We start from the raw sequence: 22,922 nt of genomic DNA on the forward strand, positions 1-22,922 counted from the left end.
ATTGTTGTTATTTAAAGATGTAAGACTGGATATCACCAAAGGAATGAATGAGTAGATAGTACATACAGAAGGGAAGAAACCTTAGAGTACTCCAACTTTTGGAGATGTAAGAAGAAAGAGGAAACTACTCAAGGAGAATGAGACGTGGATCCAAAGATAAGAGGAAAACTTGAGTATGTTGTGTCTGGGGAGCCAGGTAATTAAAGCTATCAAAGGAGGGAGTGGTCCCCTGGGTTAAATGCAGTTGATCGCATCAAATAAAATGAAGAAAAAACTGACCATTGATAAGACAGTTTACTGACTTGTAGAAACAACATGACTACCCAAGTGAAAAAAAAAAGATACGTTAATGCCATTAATAATAGAAAGTCATCTATTAGGGTTTAGAGGTCACAATCTTATGACCTAGTGCCCCAAAGTAGCCAAAGGTAGCCACGGACAAGCAACATTTAGGGGAAAAAAAAGAAATTGAATGTGAAAGCTATTGGGAATATGTATTCTCCTATTGATCATAGACTCTGTATCATGTATGTTCTTGTACTTGGGAATCTTCATATATTTATGACTTTTGCTTGGCCCTTGGAGGCTTTTGAATTTGTGACACGAAAATATTACGTCTACTTTTGCTTTCACACCGAGAGAGGGAGAGAGAGGGAGAGAGAAACATCAATGAGAGAGAACTTCAATTTGATCACCGATTTGAACATTTGATTACAATGATCAAATGTAATTGTGAAGGTACAGTTATTTCCATTCATATATGTATCCCTGATATCCTTAAAGTTTTCATCCAAATTTATATTCCTTTTCAAGGCCAGACATACTTTTTTTAACAAGGACATTGAATGATGGAATGATTTGAGTAGAAACTCTTGACTTGTAGTTTGTTCTTCCTTCCTTTGTTCTCTTCTTCACAACAAAGGAATTTGAACACAGAGGTTCAGTGTCTTGAGTAAGGTTGGACATCAAATGGCCAGCTGTGATATGATCAAGACTCTGAATCCTCACACAGCCCTTGAGATTTTTAAGTATATCATATTGGTTTTTTGACATGAGGTTTGCCATTTTTTTATTATGTTATCAAACCACTTGTTCAATTAAACTATTCATTAATCATCTGCCATATATGAGAGATACTATGTTTATGCAAGTGATACATGTAAGTTGCCATCATTTTTGAAACCAGGAAATGCACTTAAATTGCATGCTTAAATATATCAGAACTGCATATGGTGCTTTTTAAATCACATATATTAGTTTTTAAGATAATATTTATCCATATTTCCTCAGTAATAATTTATGATTGGGTTAGCTTAAGTGGGGGAAATGATTTTAATGTTCCACTTTGGTCTTGAGATAACCACCTGTATAAAATCCATTATTCTTATTGTCTATTACGATTTCTTTTTTGTTCAGAAATTGTTCAACCCTTAGAATCAAGTCTCTGTGCTTCTTCGTTTATTTCCCTCACTTGAAATCTAAGTAGACTCCATGTCTGTAATCTTTCCTGCCACACCATGGTTTTAGATAATACATCTAAATATGTCTACTTCAATATAGATTGCAGGAGCAAAAGGATTAAATGTATAAAGTTACAGCAGAATTACTCAGCTGGTGTGGCTCAGTGGTTGAGCGTCGACCCATGCACCAAGAGGTCGCCGGTTCGAATCCCGGTCAGGGCACATGACCAGGTTGTGGGCCCGATCCCCAGTGGGCGGCATGCAGGAGGCAGCCAATCCATGTTCTCTCTCATTGATGTTTCTCTCTCTCTCTCCTTTCCTCTCTCTCTAAAATCAATAAAGAAAAAAAATTAAGTTATAGCTGAATTGCAATAGAAAATCACTATTAATTATATAGTCATTTTGACCTCTGTCAATGCTATGGCATATATATATATTTTTTTTTGGTTAGTCTGTTTTGTTTTTTGCCCAGCTACTTAAACTAGCCACTGTCCACCTTACAAAACAGCTAATATAGAAAAATAAACTAGCCTCTGGCAAAGGCTAAGCAATGTTCTATATTGCTAGGACCAAACTGCAGTATCAATATGTTTAAAAATGGCATTGATTTATACCTGTAAGTATCTACACATAATTTTTTTTTTCATTGGCAGCATGTAAGGGGCAGAGTTTTCTCTCTTCCTTTCTCCTTCCTTGTTACTGGGTGGAGTCAGCTCAAACACATGGCACTTTTAGTGTGTATTCTGATATCCTAGTGATTCAGGAATAACTGAAACAGTTTTATTCCCCACTCAAATAGATCTGGAATTCATCCTCTTTTTTGTTTCTCCATTCCATTTATTCAAAATGTTATCATCTTTTCTCCTGCATATGATTTAAAAAACTGGCATCCCTAAACCAAATTCTATCCTAAGTGATATATGGCCAAGACAGTTTTTCTTTTCCTTGAATTTAATGCCAGGTTGGGGGGTGGGGGGACAGCTTCACATTTGTATTATTTGCTGGGCCTTCAAAAGCATTTGGATTTGTAATCCTTGTCTAGACTATTGTAACCCAGTCTCCTAATTGGTATCTCCCCCTTTTTCCCTCCAGCCCTCCCTATCAAATTACCCCTACACAATTTCCCCAGATATAACATTCTAAAAAACACTTCTGATCATATTACTCTTCTTTATAAACCTCGTCGAATCCCTTGTTGAATGCAGGATAAGATCCAGACTCTTTAACATGGCAGATGAGAAATTTCATTGCTGGTTCCAATCTGCTTTTTTTTTTTTAGTCATTTCTACTTTTTCTTAACCTCCTGCCTCCACAATAAACACCAAGAGCTTGAGCAGAGCACACGAAACCTAGTCTCTGTGGCCTGAAAGGTTCTTCATGTCCCTTTCTTTCCTCTGCCTATACTGTCTCTGACTTCCTCCTCCAACTAGAAAATTCCTATTCTCCTACTAACCCCCCTTATCAGGTGACAATTCCCTTGTGAAAAGTTTCCTGAGTCTCTTAACAGTAGATTCTTTTTTCAGGCTACAAATCATACTTCGCACATAGTTTTATTGTAGCACCTATCACAGTGTGATTTAACATTCACGTGTCTCTGCTTCTCTTGTTATACAGGGAGCTCTCTCATAAGCAAAGTTTGGGTCTAATTTATTTTTTGCATTCCTACCAACTGGTAGTATGTGGAACATAATAAGTGCACAAGGGATGTTTCTTGAATAGGTTAGGTAGTGATCTCCCTATTTATCCCTACTTATGTTCTAGAAGCAGTTGCTATCAGGCTGTTGGTCTACCCGACCCTTAATCTCTTCCACTCAGGACCACTCAAACTCCTTCGTGACATTGCGCTTATTCATCTTCCATCCGTAACCTCTGATTTTGGAGATGGTGATAAAGGCAGGGCCCAGGGCTCTGTGATTGATTATGTGCAGACACTGCAGTTTGGTTTGGCTCCAGCATCCGTGACAGCAGCTGCCATCATTTTTCTCAATTTCCAGGATTTCTTCCAATGTCTTAGGGCATAGTGTACTTCTAGAGCTCTCTCTGATGATTTGAGGCTTATGGTATGTGTAATTTGGTACTTTGGGTCTGCATTTATTATCTAAAATAAAACTCCCATAAAGGTCAGTTTTGTCAGTTTCAAACTTAACAACAAATCAAAGATATTGAATGCTCTGTATATGTGGATGCGTTATGGTGAAAATATTTGAACACCATTCAGATGAAATGGAGTTTGAAAACCCTGTACTAATGACATCTTGTTTATATGCATGTAACAAACATGAGCAGGGTATCAGTTGGGAATAAATAACCATAGTAAGAATTAGTAGGATTATTCTTGAGAGTGAGATTACACAAATCCTAAAACAACAAACCTGCTATTTGGTGAGATATGGCATAGGAATCCGACAAAGTTGGTTTGCTAGGGTTTACATTAATATGAAATAACGTGCGTTGCTTTAGAATGTTAAGGCAAGTAAACACGTTTGTTACGTGTCAGTGCAAAATAAGAAAGAATAATCACGGGCTGTTTGTTGTTGTTATTTTTTTTTTAATCCTCACCCGAGGATACTTTTCCATTCTTTGTTCAGATAGAGTAGGAGGGACAGAGAGGAAGAGAGAGAGAGAGCGACATCAACGTGAAACGGACACATCGAGTGGCTGCCACCCGCACGACCAACCAGGGCCAGGGACAAACTGCAACCGAGGTACGTGCCCCTAGCGGGAACTGAACCTGGGTCTCTCTGGACCTCAGGCCGACGCTCTAACCACTGAGCCAAACCGGCCAGGGCACAGGCTGTTTTTTCAATTGTCCTCTTTAGTGTATTTCTGTGTCTCCTTCCTTTCAACAACATCCAGATTATATTCTTTTCCTGTGAAAACAGAGCATGCAGTTTTATAGATAAGGAAACAGAAACTCAGGGGGGTCTAAACGACTTGCTCGCCCAGCCTGTGTGGCTCATTGGTGAACGTCGACCCACGCACTAAGAGGTCGCTGGTTCGATTCCCGGTCAGGGCACATGCCCAGGTTGTGGGCCAGATCCCCAGTGGGGGGCATGCAGGAGGCAGCCAATCCATGTTCTCTCTCATCGATGTTTCCATCTCTCTCTCTCCTTCTCTCTTCCTCTCTCTCTCTAAAATCAATAAAGAAAAAAAAGATAAATACATAAACGGCTGGCTTAAAGACATGCAACTAGTTAGCAAAGCTGGGAGTAAAGTCAAGGTCTCTTGACTGGCACGCAGGGGATTTTTTCCCTTTTCTATGCTCTTCCCCTCCATTTGACAGATTTTTCCAGAGTGTAAGCAGTTTTATTTACTCCACAGAAAAGATGCTGTATTTTTCTATAAAGTGATTGCGAATTGTGTGGAATTACAGTCAACGTAGTTGTTCCCACAAATAATTGAAATACAAAATAATGAAAATGCCTTATCTTTACAGCTAATGGCAGTATAATCAAATGGTAATTATTGAATAACGAAAGAACCATGTAGCAACCGATCTAATTTTGAATGTGCTATCTAAAGGCAAATATTTTTTTTTGTAAAAACAGTGAATCAATACAATTTTCCAAATTCTGACTCATCAAATAAGAACTGAAGTTCTCAACTGCCAGTGGTTGGAGCAGTACATCAGAAACTGAGCAGCCACTGTGGAGGTTACCAAATGGGATGTTTTATCTTGAATTGCCCTGGTTTAAAATTAGCAAGAATGTGCTTGGTCTCTAATTTCTAAGAAGTGAAGACAACTGTGGTTATTTACCCTAAGTTTAGGACAAAATTGAACTGAATAAAAGTGAGAAGTGGAATAGAAATTTTAACATTTTATTTATTTATTTATTTATTTATTATTTATTATTATTATTATTATTATTATTATTTTAATTCTCACCAGAGGATATTTTTCCATTGATTTTCAGATAGAGTAGGAGAGAGGGAAGGAGAAAGAGAGAGGGAGAGAAACATCGACTTGAGAGAGACACATTGATTGGTTGCTTCCCAAATGACTCCAACCAGGGCCCAGAATCAAAATGCAACCAAGGTACTTGCCCTTGCCAAGAACCAAACCCGTTTCTCTTTGATCTGCGGACTGATGGTCTAACCACTGAGCCAAACTAGCCAAGGTGAAATTTTAACATTTTAAAAGCTGACAGCTTTAACCTCAACCAAAAGTATTTATTATCTAAAATAGTTCTGGGATCTTAGGTTACACCACTGTTTCTTGATGGACTGCCCTCCACGGATTTTTCCATCAATGACCTGTAGCATTTCTTTCAAAGCAGAGTCAAGTTGACCCAAAGCAATAATGTATCCTTGACCAATCACACTCTACTTGAAAGTTTTCTCAACAATATTCAAGGTTTATTCTAGCTCTTTATATGTATGTCATGGGTATTTTAGGAAAGCAATTTGAACAAGTCACAACTACAAAAAGCTAGGGATTTTATAGAGTATTTTGTGTTGCCTTGATGAAGGATATATGTAAAAACGATGAAACGTATTAGTACGTATTTTATGTTAAAAAGAAAGGAAGTAGGGATGAACAGTTGAAACTCGTTAATTTTTTTAATTCAGTAAATATCATTGTCTACTATATTCGAAGTTCTGTGCTAGTCTGAAGGTATTTATAGTAGGCAGTGTTGGTTCCATGTCTTTGAGAAGCTCATAGTATAGTGAAAGTCTTATAATTAGTAAATGTTTGGTAGTAGGTTCTCCGGTGCTAAAACTGACAGGTTATCTTTTTATTATTACACCTCCCTCCACGTTCAATCTCTGAATGAAGAATTGAATAAGGAAAAATGAAGGAGAATGAAGTTCCATCTAACTCATCACTATCTCAGTTAATATTTTTAACCCAACAGAAACTAAACTTGCCCTTGTAAAAATCAAAGATTCAATAGAGATTTATAGTTGTGGTGCCTTAAGTGGTCTGGGCGTCTACCATGACACAAGACCCAATAAAAAGCATGAGTAGCTAATTGGTAAGCCCTCCTTGGACTGTTGGTGTTGCATAAAATGATGAATTAATTTTTACAAATTAAATAAAAAAGTATAGGTTCTATTTCTTTTTTTAATTTTTTTTATTGATTTTTTTTAGAGAGAGAGAAAGAAAGAGAGAGATAGAAATATAGATGTGAGACAGAAACATCGATCAGCTGCCTCCTGCACGCCCCTTACTGGGGATCAAGCCTGCAACCCAGGCATGTGCCCTGACTGGGAACTGAGCCGGGATCTCTCAGTCCATGGGACTGATTCTCAATCCACTGAACCATACTGGCTGGGCAAAAGGGATGTTATATTTTATCACACAATTCTATGACTTATGTAACAAGATTCTCCAGATTATTTCTTCTTCCATATTAACAGAAATGGAAGTCTACTTGGTTTACACACTCAGAAGTTTCATTTGTGAGGTGAAAAACACTCAAAATCTGTTTGTCCCTTGTGTTTGCTTTCTTAAAAAAATATTGTCATACTTAACAGCAATGTGAGGACTTCTCTGAGATTTTTGTTTGTTTCCTTTACATCTAGACTTAACTTTTAAATATATTCTTCTTCTTTCTTGTGTTCTAAGTCACATCATTTCCATTTCAGAAGGAAAGGGTACTCTTTATAAAACTAGAAAAAAAAAAACACATCTAACTTGAAATCTATTCTATAGAAAAATTTAAATTAATTTGGAATAAAAATAAGTTAAATGCTAGTATGAAAAATCATCTTTTTTAAATGCATCTTTTTTTTCAAGAGCTTGAAATGTCTGGTGAAGAAGCATAATTCTTTCACGAAACGATTCATGAAGCACAGATGTTTTTCCAGCCTCCCACAGGGATATACCCCACCACAGTGAGGACGGCAGATGCCTCTTCTCCCACTTTCTTATCTGGCTCCTTTTCTTGGGAATCTATTTATTTCAGTGATTAGCTCAAATAAGCTTATTTCAGCACAGTTAACCTCAGCCTCTTCTTAAAAGTAGATTTTATGGGCTGAGGTAAGGAAGAAGTAGACCAACTCATCTGAAAATGTTAGCAGCTCCAACTGCCAATTTTTCCTTGCGTATCATTTTAAACTACGCACCCCCCCCAATCTAAGCATTCAAATTACCTTAGGGAAATAAGGTTCATATAATTTAAATTAATTGAATCATAAATGTGCCAACTTTATGTTAAATTATGTATGAGTCAAGCATTTTGCAACATGTTTTCTATGTATGTCATTGATTCTATGTTAACGTCAGCATGCAGCAACTGAATTGTGTGCATGTGTGTGCGTATGTGAGTATGTGGTAGTTTTTCTTCTTGTAACAAATTATCACAAACTTAGTGGATTAAAATAAAACAAATTATTTTATAGAAGTCCAATACAGATCTCAGTGAGCTAAAATCATGGGTGCAATAGGGCCATATTCCTTTACTTCTCTCCACCTTATCCTTCCTTTCCCTCTTCTTTTTTTTAAATGTTTTTCTTTATTGATTTTAGAGAGAGAGGAAGGGAAAGGGAGAGAGAGAGAGAAACATCGATGAGAGAGAACATCGATTGGCCGCCTCCTGCATGCCCCCCACTGGGGATCGGGCCCATAACCTGGGCATGTGCCCTGACTAGGAATCGCACCAGCGGCCTCTTAGTGCATGGGTCAATGCTCAATCACTGAGCCATACCCTTTTCCTCTTTTTTTCCTTCTTTTTCTTTCCCCTCTTTCCATTACTCTTTACTTCCTCAATTTTCTCTTTCTCTCTTTCCAGATAACTAGCCCTCCCCCTTTCTCATTCTAAAGTCATTCAAAACCTGTTACTTAAAAATGGTTAGTTAATATATCTTAAAACATATGTAATAGTGACATATAATCTTAATGTGTATTCCCTTCATTTGGTTGCTGAGGAATGTGCTGTCTTAATCTTTTCTCTAAAACCCTGCAGACAATTTACTACTCCTTCTTTCATATAAATAACCATATTGTAATTACAGTTATCAATTTACATACAGTAATCACATTAGCTGTGAGCATTATATGTATCACCTGGACCTATATTTATTTTAATAGGAAGAATCAATAATTCTAAAATGGGAAAAATGTGAAGCTGATTACCTGTTCAAGTGATCAAAGATTAGGTGGTATTTGATTGAATGAACTGCTTAGAGATTTGCAACAACTTTTGAATTGTTTTTACTTATTAATTTTTGAGAGAAAGAGATTGATTTGTTGTTCCACTTATTGATGTATTCATGGGTTGATTGTTATATGTGCCCTGACCAGGCTTGAAACCAGCATCCTTGGAATATGGGGATGACACTCCAACAAACTGAACTACCCAGCCAGGTTCTCTGCAAGTACTTTTGATCTGCAAAATAGAAAGTACTTTATTACAAATCTAAATTTAAAAATCATAGTCAGCCTGGCCAGTGTGGCTCAGAGTTTGAATGTCGACCCATGCACCAAGAGGTGGCGGGTTCAATCACCGGTCTGGGCACATACCCAGGTTGTGGGCCAGATCCCCAGTGGGGGGCATGCAGGAGGCGGCCAGTCTATGTTCTCTCATCGATGTTTCTATCTCTCTCTCCCTCTCCCTTCCTTTCTCTCTAAAATCAATAAAGAAAATAAAATCACAGTCATTTCATCTTTGCAGATCTGTTATCATTTCTTGAAGGAATTCTCATGATATAGAACCTCTGTGTACTTCCTAGTATCTTTTTTGTCAAATATCAGAGAATAAAGATGAAAAATATATCTACAGAGTTAGGTAACATTCATTTCAGTGAAATGGTCAGTATAACTTATGTTTTCACTAATTTCTTTTTTAAATTAAGTCATTTTGAAACTAAGCGGTGGTGTACGGGCCCAGGTTCGTTGTCTCATAAAATCAAAGAATGAGTTCACAGACAAAGGGGCAAGTGAAATAAAAGTTTTATTTGAAAAATAGACAGAGTCCCCTTAGTGGGGAGGGGACCCAAGTGGGTTGCTGGTGGGGCTCTGTTGCCTAGGGGTAGATTTATACTCTGCTAGCCTCTGATTGGTCCTTTCAAGGAAGTCTGCCTTAGCAACATCCCATACCTTGTAAAGCTTTTGTTTCCTGTTTCCTGCCCGACTGGATTTAACCCTAGGTCATCTAGCTCTAAATTCATATTACCCTTCCGGAAAAAGCATGTGGGCATCACCAATTTTTTTGTTTTTTAAAGCTTGCCCTATCAGGTGAATTGGGGCAGATTTGATTAGCAAGATATATATTACCCCATAACAGTCCCTAGTTGAAAGTGGATAGGTTCTGATTTAAAAACAGACATTGATTAGCGATTCTGATATTTGTACCGAAGCTTTACTCCCAGGGAAGAGACTACTTAGTTGGGTGTGGTTAAGAACAAAGTAACCCCAGGTATCTATAGGGGCCTTAGTAGCTTCCTTTTTTTATGATAATTTCAACTTCTCCCAGACTGTTAGTGAAGAGGAGGGGAAAAGCCCTTGGAGTAACCTTATGCTTGCTTTTGGTTTCTTTTCTAAATTAAATTTTGGTTTCCTATAATCATTTTTAAGGTGACCTGGCTTTCTGCAGTAGAAACACACTCTATAGTTTTGCAGCAGAAGTCATTCAGCAGTCCTGTTGCCTTGCTCCCAGAAACCAGTAGGTATATTAATAGGAATATGTCAGGGTCACCAGCACTGTATTCTTTAACAGCAAATAATAGTCATTTGCAAACATATCAGGGTCCCACAAAAAGGAAATATACAATCACTGTGCCCCTCTTGCCTGAAGCCAACCTTTTTGGTATCTTTTGTTGTTGTTGTTGTTGTTATATAATTAACCTGTGCTCCTTCCAGGAGCTTCTAATTTTCAATCAAGATAAGCTTTCATTTCTATAAGTCAGGAGTATTAATGGGGGCTGGGAGTTTCTGGCCTTGGAAGCACAGTTTCCCATGTTGATTTTAGTTGTATTTTGAGATATATAGAGTCCAAATAAACCTCCAGTTCTACTGTGTACTGGGTTGTGCCTGTGTGCTGAGCTCCAAGTCCTTGCAAACCTCCCCTTGTGTCTCAGCCTCCCCTCCCCATGGTCCTGTCCCTCACTGCCTAACCTGCCTCTATCTCCTCAATTTGCCATTGTCTTTTAAACTATTTTAAGTTGGGGGATTAGTACTGAAGGTATCAGAGTACTTCATTTGAAAATTTAATTTGTGAATATCTTACTTAATAGAAACACTGATGTGTTCTCTTTAGAAACAGTAGAATACAGCATTAAAATACCACATAATTAAAAGCAGTTGATAACATTTTGAGCACATTTTTATTTTAATTGTAATATACAGCAACATATTCAAGAATGAATAAGAAAGCCGGTAAACTTGATGGATTAATCAGGATTGACGGTAATAAATTATGGTTGCTTCTCAAAGTTTGATTTTTAATAAGGTGATTAAAGTCCTTGATAGAAAGAATACTGAAGGTGAAAAATAGGACCTCTAGGTAGTTTTGTACTCACTGAGCTTTGTTTTAAATTCAGAATTTTTAGTCACCTTGGAAATTCATATTTGTACTAAAGTCCAAAAGTAGTATCTTTTGTGGTAAGAAAATATCTTTTATATTCATTTATGAAGTGTTTGCTATAAAATATACCTATTCAGAAAAGATGTTATCTGATTTCTCAATGTTATAATTATTTTAAAATGCAAAAATTATGACATAAATTTGTATGTGGATCTGTCTGGGATCCTTTCCACAGCCTTTATGAAACATTTTTTTACAGTTAGTCCCATAGGCAGAGAAAAGCATTGCTTTTTTTACATTTTCACTGTAATTCATCCATACCTCTGTTATAGTACTTATCAAACTATACTGAAATTTATGTATTTTCATGTATATCTGTCTTAGTATATTTTGAACACTTTGGGGATAGTGATTATGACATTAATTTCTGTAATATCTGCCTGTCGGTCAATAAATGTCTATGAAATATATTAATTGTATTAACATTTCCCATTTATTGTACTGTGCCCAAAGCACACATAGTAGGCTCAGTATTTATTTTTTTTATCTTTACCTGAGGACATTTTTTCATTTTTTGTTCAGATAGAGTGGGAGGGAGAGAGAGGAAGACAGAGTGAGAAACATCGATGTGAAAGGTACACATTGAGTGGCTGCCACCTACACGACCCAACCAGGGCCGGGGACAAACTGCAACTGAGATACGTGACCTTAGCGGGAACCGAACCAGGATCTCTCTGGACCGCAGGTTGACGCTCTAACTGCTGAGCCAAACTGGCCAGGGCAGGCTCAGTATTTATTGAATGAAGTTCTATTTGAACATCAGAATGAGTTGGCAGAGTGATAAATATTCCTCAGTATAGACAGTGTAAACTGTCCCCACATATAACATATGGAAATGAGGTCACTTACGTTTACATTTTTCTAATTGAGGTCCTCTGCCTGTCTCCACCTCAAATGGACCAATAATACTTTGGCATCCTGTGCAGTGCCAAAGTATTTTAAATCCAAGAAGTAAAATTTGATCAGTTCACTATGGCCATTGCTGCTGGTTGCTGTTTAATGCTGTCATTGCACAGTAGTCCTACACAGTCTGGTAGACGACACAGAGCAATGCTGTGATGGGATAGTGTAGATCTAGATCTTAGCACAATCTCTTAGGGTTCTTGCAAAAAGAATCATACTACATAGTGCTAATTAGCTTATCTGTCTAGGCTACCTATACATGGGCTTCCAAGGATTCATCACCACCTTCACTATCCAGAAATCTACTATTGGAGGTTAGACAGCTTTTCAAAACACAGTGACCTGATTAGACCCTGTTTTATTAGACAAAATTGTTTCTCACACACCCTTCTTGATGTTAACATTGCTTACATTGCTCAAATTTAAAAAGCTACTCTAATTGATTTGCCAACACTTTTAGTTAAAGAAAAAGGAAAGGAAATGACGAAGCCTGTAAGTTAATTCCAGGTGGGAGATGATGGTATGACCCATAAATACAGTTAGGAAAAAAATGGTTGCATATCTAATCAATTTTTAAAATTCTGATTTCATAATCCATATTAGCATATTCAAGGTTCTGAGAAGTCCTGGAAAAATAGATGTAAATGTGTTTACTCTGCTTCTTGAATCTGTAAAATTATGTATTTTTACTAAATTTGGAAATTTTCTACTATTATTTCTTCAGATACTTTTTCACGCCTGTCCTCTTCTCCCCGTGCAGAACTCTGATGATATGAATGTCAGATATTTTGTTCTAGTCCTACAAGTTCCTGAGGCTCTGTTTTTTTTTGTTTTTTAAGTTGATTTTCTCTCTGTTGTTCAAATTAAGTAAATTTATTCTGTCTGTCCTAAAATTCTCTGATTCTGTCTTCAGTCCCCTCTGTTCTGGTGTCAAAGCCACCCATTGAGCTTTTTCTTTTGGTTACTGTATTTTTCAGTTCTAGAGGTTCCATGTGGCTCTTCTTTTTCTTTTTTCTTTCCTTATCAATTTTTAGAGAAAGAGGAAAGGAGAGAGAGATAGAAACACCAATGAGAGAGAACATTGATTGGCCGCCTCCTGCATGCCCCCCACTGGGGATCGGGCCCACAACCTGGGCATGTGTCCTGCCTGGAATCGAACTGGTGACCCCTTGGTGCATGGGTCAGTGCTCAACCACTGAGCCACACCAGCTGGGTGATCTGGCTCTTTTTTACATGTTTTATTTGTTGTTGAGACTTTCTGTACCTCTACAGAGGCTTTCCGTTTTTCCAATGTTCTGAACTTGTTTGTTATTGCTTGGTAGAAAATTTTTATGATGGTTGCTTAGGAATTATTTTTAGGTATTTCTAACAACTCTGTCATTCTGATGTTGGTGGCTGTTATCCTTTCTCATCCAAGTGGAGATTTTCCTGATTTTTGGTATGATGGATGATTTTCCATAGAAATGTGGACATTTTGAACATTATGTTAAGAAACACTGGATTTTATTTAAAATGTTTGTTTTAGAGAGCCTTGTCTGACACCACTGCAGTGGAAAAGGGAGCATGCATGCCCCAATACTGCCAGGTGGCAGGGGAAGTTCTGGTTTCCTACTCAGCCTTCATCAAGACCCAGTGGGTGCAGGGGCTTCCCCCTTGGTGGAGTTAGGAGTCTCTTTTCCCCACTAGACCTCTGCTCATGCCACTCTATTGGGAGAGTTAGGGTTGCCTTATTACTACTGCTCATGTGACCTTCACTAACACTGAGGGGGTCTTGAATAACCCTGGGTGACCTGACATTTCACTAGGTCTTCCCTGACACTGTGTATCCCAGTGGAGAGTGAGAGGGACGTCTTGTTACAGCTGGGTGTGGTGAAAATAATTCTAGGTTCTGCACTTTGCCTCTGAGGAGGAGTGAGTCTTTGTTACTGCTAAATTGAGTGGGAATTCCAGCTCTCAACTGGTCTTCTGATGTCTCCCTGGCTGGGAGAGGTTGGGGTGACTCAGTACTGCCCCCCATGCAACCTTGTCTGACATTACTGTGGGAAGATGACAGGAGGTGATAGTGGTGGGAGATGTGGAGAGAGCAGTTAAAGCACCTTGTTACAATCTGGCAAAGGTACAAGGCTAGGGCCTCCACTAGGCTAGTATGTGTAGCGATGGGCCCACATGTATTTTCCCTTGTGGTCTATGGTTGAACAGGCTTTTGATGAGACTTTTTTTTAAATTTTGTGTTGGTGTTTCCTGGTTACTGACTTCCTCACTACCCAATCTGAATACATGAGGCAAAAAGAAAACCTTAGGGACCTCATCATCATGTCTTTCCTTGGGTGCTGAGGACCCTGGCCACTGGTCAGCCCTCTCTCTACCGTTCAGAGTCTCTTCAGATTGTCTTATATATAATGCCAAGGGTTGTTTTTAGCTGTAGTTAATAAAAAAAAATAGGGAAAAGTATATATACTCCATCTTTTGGTGTATCTTCTTTTTGTGATTTAAGAAATTTTGATGCTCAGTGTCCAGATCCATTAATACACTGGTGGTTACAAACTAGAACACTTTTATAAAGAGATGTTTCCCCTCATTTATTACTTGGTTTCCCATTGGTACAATTCATATAAGAAAAGTAGGAAAATTTTATGATTCTCTTACTCTACTTACTGGTTTCTAAGATAATGAATCGATTCTGTCATCCTCAGAGAAAACAGGTAGATTTTCATATCATTATGACTTTATAGATTTAAGCATATTTAATATGTTGTATTCTGTAATAATTCTTATCCTTATTGATAATCAAATTGTCCAATTTTTGGCTGGTGAGAGCTTCTTCAAGTTGGCTCTTGAGTCCTTTTGAAAAGACCCTAATCATCATGACAGCTATTTGCCACCTGGCGAGAGAAAATGATCAAGGATAACCTTGTGTATTTCATGCCTTAGACCTTGAATTTGTCATTATTCAAAGAGGGTCTCTTTTTTTGAGTGGGTACTATTTTGAAACCATAATCTAGGTACTAGGGATTCTCACTGCTACTAGTTGAGTCATTTTTATAGGCTTCTTCAGTGGGCAAAGATATGAAATATATATGTGTATGCTGACATAAATATTTAAAGATAAAACACTTTATAGATTCACACTGATATTTCAAATATAGTAGAAAAAAATTTATATATTGTTTTCTGTATTATATGTGTACCTTCTTTCTTTTAGATCTATAATCTTGGTTCTCAAGGACATAAGATATGAAAGAATCATAATTATTTATAGTTATCATTTGCTTCATCCCATATTATACCTTCAGTAGTTTTAGAGTAATAATACATATACTAAGATGACATATAATCAGAGAAAAAAGATTGAAATATTTTTGGCTATGCTCTCTCATTGTGCACCAATTTAAAAATAGTTGTACTATATCTACATTGATATAGTACATAAATATAAGTGCTACATTCTCTTTGTTTTAGTTCTAATTTAGTCTTTTTCTACAGTAACTGTATGTTTAATGCATTCTACTAGAGTTTATTTTTTGTCTCCATTCATTTTGGTTGTATGGTACTCATCCTCCAATGGAATCTTGGATAACTCATGAAAATAATCTTTCTGAATTCTTTCATAGTAATAGTAGTTGTGTTGTTTCAAAATTGCAAGTCTATTTTCTGACTATAACATCACCAAATACTCCAGTTGCTTCTGGCAAAATTTCTACTTAAAAGTGTTATGGCAATATGTTATAGTCCCTAATAAGTCACCCTCTTAGATGTCCAAAGGAATTTTTTACTCTTCTTCTGTTAACTCTAGTAATATTTAAAGACTATATACTGGGGTTAGTGATTCTGGGTTGATGTTTTTAGGCATGTGGTGTTATGGTATGGTCTTGCTTTTTTATAATCTTTCTTTTTAACTTTACTTTTATTGTTAACACTATTAGAGATATCCCCATACCCTACCCCCCTTTGCCACTTAAACCCAGGCCCCTCCTTCGCTCTGGCCATCAACACACTGTTGTTGTCTGTATTTATGCATTATATATGTTCTCTGGCTAATCCCCTCACCTTTGTTCATCCACTTCCTCCTTCACCCCTCCCCTCTGACAGGTGTCAGTCTGTTCCATGTATCTATGCCTCTGGTTCTATTTTGTTCATCAGTTTATTTTATTCATTAGATCCCACATAGGAGAGATCACATGGTATTTGTCTTTCTCTGGCCGGCTTATTTCACTGAGCATAATACTCTCCAGGTTTGTCCATGCCGTCTCGAGGTAAGGTGCTTTCCTGGAAGGGAGCCCTAACTGGACATTTCCCCAAGTTTATCAGGCTTTGCTAATTCCTTCAATCACAAATTCTGGCATCTTGCACTCCCTTGCTTTTGGAGTGGAGTAAACCTTTGTCAATTTCAACCTCTCTCTCTACTTTGCTCACTGCGCTCTCAAGTGTATTCTTCTTTGCTAGTTTTGGGAGTTGTCCGGTTCTCAGTTTCATTAGCCATCTTATTGCTTCTGCCCGCTTCGTTTTTGTTTTGTTTTGCTTTGTAATCTAGGTGTTCTGTCTTTTTTTCTGTGGGGATTCTGGATTTTAAAAAACTGCCATAACCACCATCTTTCCAGCATTGTTTTCTATTATACTGACTCTGCACTCACAGGTTGAGAAAGATGATCTTATCTTGGTCTCACACTAACCCTATGAATCAAGTATTATTATTATTAGATAAGAAAATGGAATCTGAGTGATTTAACAACACAGCCCAAGGACTCAAGTCTGGTAGACATTAAATCTGTGCTTTTAATTTTATAGAGACTACTTCTTCACTGGTGTAAATAGGGATCTAGTTTGGGACAGAGCTTGGGGACAATAATCTATGGAATTCATTAATTAACTTATGAATACATCAAACATTTAATCAACATCATATGCTAGGTATTGGGCTCAAAGGTAAATATTAGTGGTAGAGTTCTTGTTATCAAGAAGCAATAAAATTCTTTAAATCAGCAGATGAAATTGGCCACATAAAAGTTGTACCAATGTTCATTTGCAGGAATAACTAAACATTTTGCAAATGAGCTTAAATCTGTTTTCAAAGATTAACATACTGAGTACACCAAGGTGAAATTTGTTTAAGTTTAGAGTCTTTTCAGATTAACAAGTTTGCCAAGTCTGTGTTCTTGTTAATTAGTTTTACAATGTGATATGTTAACAGTAGTTTGTATTTTATGAAAAGTAATTTTGAATATACATTACCTAGTGCTTTTAGCACTCAAACATAAATTGGAACAGTGTATCTTTTATTAACTTTATCCTCACCTATAAGGGCTGTGATTTATTTCAGATATTGGAGAAAAGTTGCTATGACTACCACTGTTTTGAATGATCCTTTTACAGATGGGAAGCTGCAGGTTAAATGAATAATATGCATATTTTTTTAAACTTTATGCTACAAATTCTGCTAAAATTCAGATTAGAATCTTTTGTTTCTCTCATATTCTTTGAGAAAAAGAGGGGGGTGGAGGAACGCTAGGACATTAAAATTGTGTTCCTATGAAGTGATAAATGTAGAGCTGATGAAATGAGAAAAAATCTAATTTTCCCCAGGACCTGAAAATCTGTAGGAAGACTGACAAAACTACTTAAGAAGGCTGATTTCAGGGAATATAAAGAGATGGACCTTTGGGTTGTTTGGGTATTCTTCACTCTTACCTATAGGAGTAATGCTTCTTTCTGGTAATTAGTCTGACTTCATTCATACTTATATTCATTATTCATTTCAAGAATAAAATGTTCTATTACTGCACATATTCATTGTAAACTGATACTCTATAACATTTGGTCAATTACTGTCCAGTATTTTCTTTAGTTTTTTTTTTTTAACATTATTTTTATTGTTCACACTGTTACAGGTGTCCCCATTTTCCCGGCCTTTGACACTTGCACCCAGTCCCCACCCTCTCTTCCCTCTGGCCATCACTACACTGTTGTCTGTGTCGATGTGTTATATGTTCTTTGACTAATCCCTTCAACTCCTTTCATCCAGTCCCCCACTCTCCTCTTCTTTCTGACAGCTGTCAGTGTGTTCCATGTATCCATGGCTCTGGTTCTATTTTGTGCATCAGTTTATTTTGTTCATTAGATTTCACATATAAGTGAGATCATATGGTATTTGTCTTTCTCTGACTGGCTTATTTCACTTAGTGTAATAATCTCTAGGACCATCCATGCTGTCTCCAAAAGTAAGATTTCGTTCTTTTTTACAGCTTCGTTGTATTCCATTGTGTACATGTACCATAACATTTTTATCCACTCATCTACTAATGAGCACTTGGGCTGTTTCCAGATCATGGCTATTGCAAATAACACTATGAACATAGGGGTGTATATATTCTTTTGAATTAGTGTTCAATACATTTTAGGATGTATTCCCAGAAGTAGAATTGCTGGGTCATAAGGCATTTCCATTTTCAATTTTTTAAGGAAACGCCACACTGTTTTCCACACTGGTTGCACCAGTCTGCATTCCCACCAGCAGTGTACTAGAGTCCCCTTTTCTCTGCACCCTCGACAACATTTGTTGTTTGATGATTGTTGATGGCAGCCATTCTGACAGGTGTGAGGTGATACTTCATTGTTGTTTTAATTTGCATCTCTCTGATGATTAGTGATGTTGAGCATTTCTTCATATGTCTCTTGTCCATTTATATGTCCTGTTTGGAGGAGTGTCTATTCAGGTCCTTTGCCCATTTTTCAATTGGATGGTTTGTTTTCCTGGTGTTGAGTTTTATAAGTCCTTTATATATTTTGGAAATTAATCCCTTATCAGATGAATCATTGGCAAATGTGTTCTTCCATACAGTGTGTTGGTTCCCTTTTCATGTTGTTGATAGTTTCTTTTGCTGTGCAGAAGCTTTTTAGTTTGATGTAGTTCCATTTGTTCATTTTTTTCCTTTGTTTCCCTTGTCCTAGGAGATATATTGGCAAAAATACCACTACGTGAGATGTCTGAAATTTTACTGCCTATGTTTACTTCTTAGATTTTTATGGTTTTGTGACTGAAATTTAAATCTTTCATTCATTTTGAGTTTATTCTTGCATATGGTGTAAGTTGGTAGTCTACTTTCATTTATTTGCATGTACCTATCCAATTTTCCCAGCACTATTTTTTGAAGAGAGTGTTTTTAGTCCATTGTATGTTGTCTCCTTTTTCAAATATTAATTGACTATAAAAGCCTGGGTTTATTTCTGGGCTCCCTATTTTGTTTCATTGATCTATGTGCCTGTTCTTATGCCAGTACCAGGCTGTTTTGATTACAGTGGCTTTGTAGTATAACCTGATATCCATTATTGTGATCCCTCCAACTTTGTTCTCCCTTTTCAAGATTGCTAAGGTTATTTGGGGTCTCTTTGTTTCCATATACTTTTTTTGGAATATTTATTGTATATCTGTGAGATATGCCAATGGTATTTTAATGGGAATTGCATTGATTCTATAGATTGCTTTGGGTAGTATGGACATTTTAATGATATTAATTCTTTCAATCCATAAACATGGTGTATGCTTCTACTTATTTGTATCTTACTAATTTCTTTCTTCAATAATCTGTAGTTTTCTTAATATAGGTCTTTTACTTCCTTCATTAAATTTATTCCTAGTTAACTCATTTTTTGTTGTTGCAGTAGTGAATGTGATTGTTTTCTTAGTTTCTCCTTCTGATAGTTCATTATTGGTGTATTAAAATGACACTGAATTCTGAATATGAATTTTTATCTTCTCTAGTTTTTATTAGTAAAGCTGGCAGAATATGAATATAGTGTTCTATGTGTATAACTCTCTCATCATCTTTTTTTATTTGAGGACTTTCGATTTAGTATATAAGTTTAAATTTAACTATTTTCTTTTTTGTTTGTTTTTTTACTAATGAAGACTTGCATCAAAATATTAACCTTTATTATACAAAGGAAAACATGTGAACTAAAGCTTTTGAAGTCCCAAGGGTATATTTTAAGTTTGTATGTGGTAAAGTGAAATTACAAAGAGATGACATTTTTAAATGCTGTAAGTTAAATAAATGTTTACTGAGGAGAAAATGTATAAGAGAAAGCTTTTGCATGAAGGATTATGAGATCTACATTTATATCTTAGTTATATCTTGATATAGGAGGTGGTGTCTTGTCTATTTGTCTAATTTTAGCAAGCTCAGATTATGAGCAGAAACACTGCATTAATATGCCATAAGACTGCCCATTTAAACCTGTATCCTAGTGTTCCCAGAGTATGTAACACAAAACAACTAGCTTTCCCCATTACCTCTTTATCAAAATTACCTAAACCAAATACTAACAATCAATATAAGCAGAAATAATGGAATGCTTGTGTGTTTGTCATATATAATCACTACATTGATTAATATATCATATATGCTATTACATAGCCAAAAGTTGGAAACAAACCAAATGTCTATCAACTGATTAGTGGATAAAAAAAACATGGTTTATTCATGAATGGAATATTATTCAGCCGTAAGAAAGAAATGAAGTACACATATATGCTACAGTATGAATGAACATTAAAAAAACATTATGCCAGTTGAAAGAAAACAGTCACAAGAACCCACATACCTGTACAATTCTATTTTTTTTCTTTATTAATTCTATAGAGAGGAAGGGAGAGGGAGAGAGAGATAGAAACATTGATGAGAGAGAACATCGACTGGCCACCTCCTGCATGCCCCCCACTGGGGATCGGACCCACAACCTGGGCATGTGCCCTGACTGGGAATCGAACTGGCGACCTCCTGGTGCATGGGTCAACGCTCAACCACTGAGCCACACCGGCCGGACCCTGTATGATTCTATTTATATGAAATATTAAGTATAATCAAATGGAGAAAAAAAACATATTATTGGTTACCAGTAGCTTGGGGAAAGAAGGAATGAGAAATGACTGCTTAATAGATATGAGGGTTCCATTTGAGGTGAGGAAAAGGTTCTGAAGGTTAGGTGCTGGTGATGGCTGCACAACATTGCAAATGCATTGATTATCATTGAATTGCAATCTTTAAAACATAATTTTGGCCTTGGCTGGTTTGGCTCAGCGGTTAGAGCATCAGCCCGTGGACCAGAGAGTCCCGGGTTCGGTTCCCACTAAGGGCACATACCTCGGTTGCAGTTTGTCCCCGGCCCTGGTTGGGGTTGTGTGGGTGGCAGCACTCGATGTGTCTCTCTTACATCGATGAGTCTCTATCTCTCTTCCTCCCTCTCTCTCTCCTGCTCTATCTGAAGATAAATGCAAAAATGTCCTCGAGTGAGGATAAAAACAAATAAATAAATAAAAAATATTTTTGTTGTATCTATTTTACCAAATTAAAAGTATTTGCATATATTATACTTCTTGGGTATAATGTTACATTTTCGAATTGAAGGTCTTAAGAAGCCGCAGGCCATTGACGTAGCACATTTCAGTCTTTCTTTAATTAATGAGTAATATATGGTTAAAATAATTTTGTAAGTATTTTTTTCTCTCATCTCTGTTATTGTTCCTGTATCGCTACAGTCGTATTTGTAAATATCACAGAAGTCTCACATCTCACACAATCCCACTGTATCTTAACTGAATTATCATCATGCCTAATACAGTATTAACATTTAAAGGGATCAGTAAATCTGTTGCCTGATTAATGCATGTTTCTGTAAAAGATTAACACAGTAACAGTTCAGTTAACTGTCATGTTAGTGAATATGGTCTTTTGTCAATGAGTTTTTCTTTTAATGGTTTTCATCCTTTTATGCTGTGTAATTCTTTAAGGTAGGAGATTCCCTGAATAGAATATTAGGATCAACCACGAAAACACTCAGATTTGTGTTTTGATACTTGCTTGTATTCTTAATTATCTCTTACTTTTGGAAGACTTCTTTGTTTCTCATGAAACTTCAATCAGAGCAATATGCTTGGAAAGAGGCCACATAAAAATATTCAAAAGTCTACTGAAAACATTACATAAAAATGATAAACTTCCAAGGAAGTTGATATATTTTCTCTAAAATGCATGTGATTTAGTATAGTACAGACAATAGAGCTTCATCAGTGATGACAGCTTCAGCCCAACCAGTGTGGCTCAGTGGATTAAGCATCATCCCATGGACTGAGAGGTCCCGGTTCGATTCCCAGTCAGGGCACATGCCTGGGTTGAGGGCTCGATCCCCAGTAGGGAGCATGCAGGAAGCAGCCGATCAGTGTTTTTGTTTTGTTTTGTTTTTTTGTTTTTTCTCTCTCTCCCTTCCTCTTTCTCTAAAATATCAATAAAAACATATTTTAAAATTTAAAAAATAATGACAGCTTCCAACTGATTACATGAAGTGTATAAAGCTAGCATTGGTTCTTCTTGAATCTGACAACATTAGAAATTATGCATGGAATCAGATGGCTAGAAGAGTACCATTTATAACAACTGTGATTTCATTGCTACTATTGATTCAAATAATCTAGTGTGGCATATCTTTATCTCTCATTTTTTTCTTTTTTTATTCCTACCAAAGCTGCACGTCCTTGTGGTAAGACTATAGGAGTAGTGACCTTGTTTCCAGTACATCAGAGCAAGCAGGATTAAAGAGAAAGCATTAAAACATACATCTAAATTACAAAAGAAATAATCTAACATTGACTCTGGTTCTCTTCGCTAATGAACTATCCTTAAGTTAATGACTGAAGAAATAGTTTTCTTTATGTATATAAATTTTAACAGCATGAGACAACTGGCAGGCAAACATATTCTACCTGCCCTGGGTAAGAAAGTAATGATTATATATGATCAGCGTTAGAGTACACATAGGCTACTCTGAAGTTATACTCCTTAATTAATGTACATACCTCAGTTAATTAGAACCTAATCTGTTCCCTAGCGTCTTACAAATTTGTCATGTCAAAAAGGGGTTCTAGCCCTGGCCGGTTTGGCTCAGCAGTTAGAGCATCGGCCTGCATTCCAGAGAGACCCAGGTTTGGTTCCCACTAAGGGTACGTACCTCCGTTGCAGTTTGTTCCCGACACTGGTTGGGT

General features: G+C 36.8%; 1 protein-coding gene across 3 annotated transcripts in view; it reads left to right on the forward strand.

Moving 5' to 3' along the window:
* The window catches only part of PCDH11X (protocadherin 11 X-linked), a 770,886-nt gene that overhangs the window by 198,697 nt on the left and 549,267 nt on the right, over positions 1 to 22,922 (forward strand). Inside the window, exon 6 of one of the 3 annotated variants that reach the window (XM_036270520.1) lies at positions 17,190 to 17,220. The exons of the other annotated variants lie outside the window; for them this stretch is intronic. Coding sequence (XP_036126413.1) covers positions 17,190 to 17,220 — 31 coding nt within the window. The remainder of the gene's footprint in view (positions 1 to 17,189; positions 17,221 to 22,922) is intronic. 3 annotated transcript variants of the gene reach the window in all.

Source organism: Molossus molossus, unplaced genomic scaffold (genome assembly GCF_014108415.1).
Source record: "Molossus molossus isolate mMolMol1 unplaced genomic scaffold, mMolMol1.p scaffold_m16_p_2, whole genome shotgun sequence".
Lineage (NCBI taxonomy): Eukaryota > Metazoa > Chordata > Mammalia > Chiroptera > Molossidae > Molossus > Molossus molossus.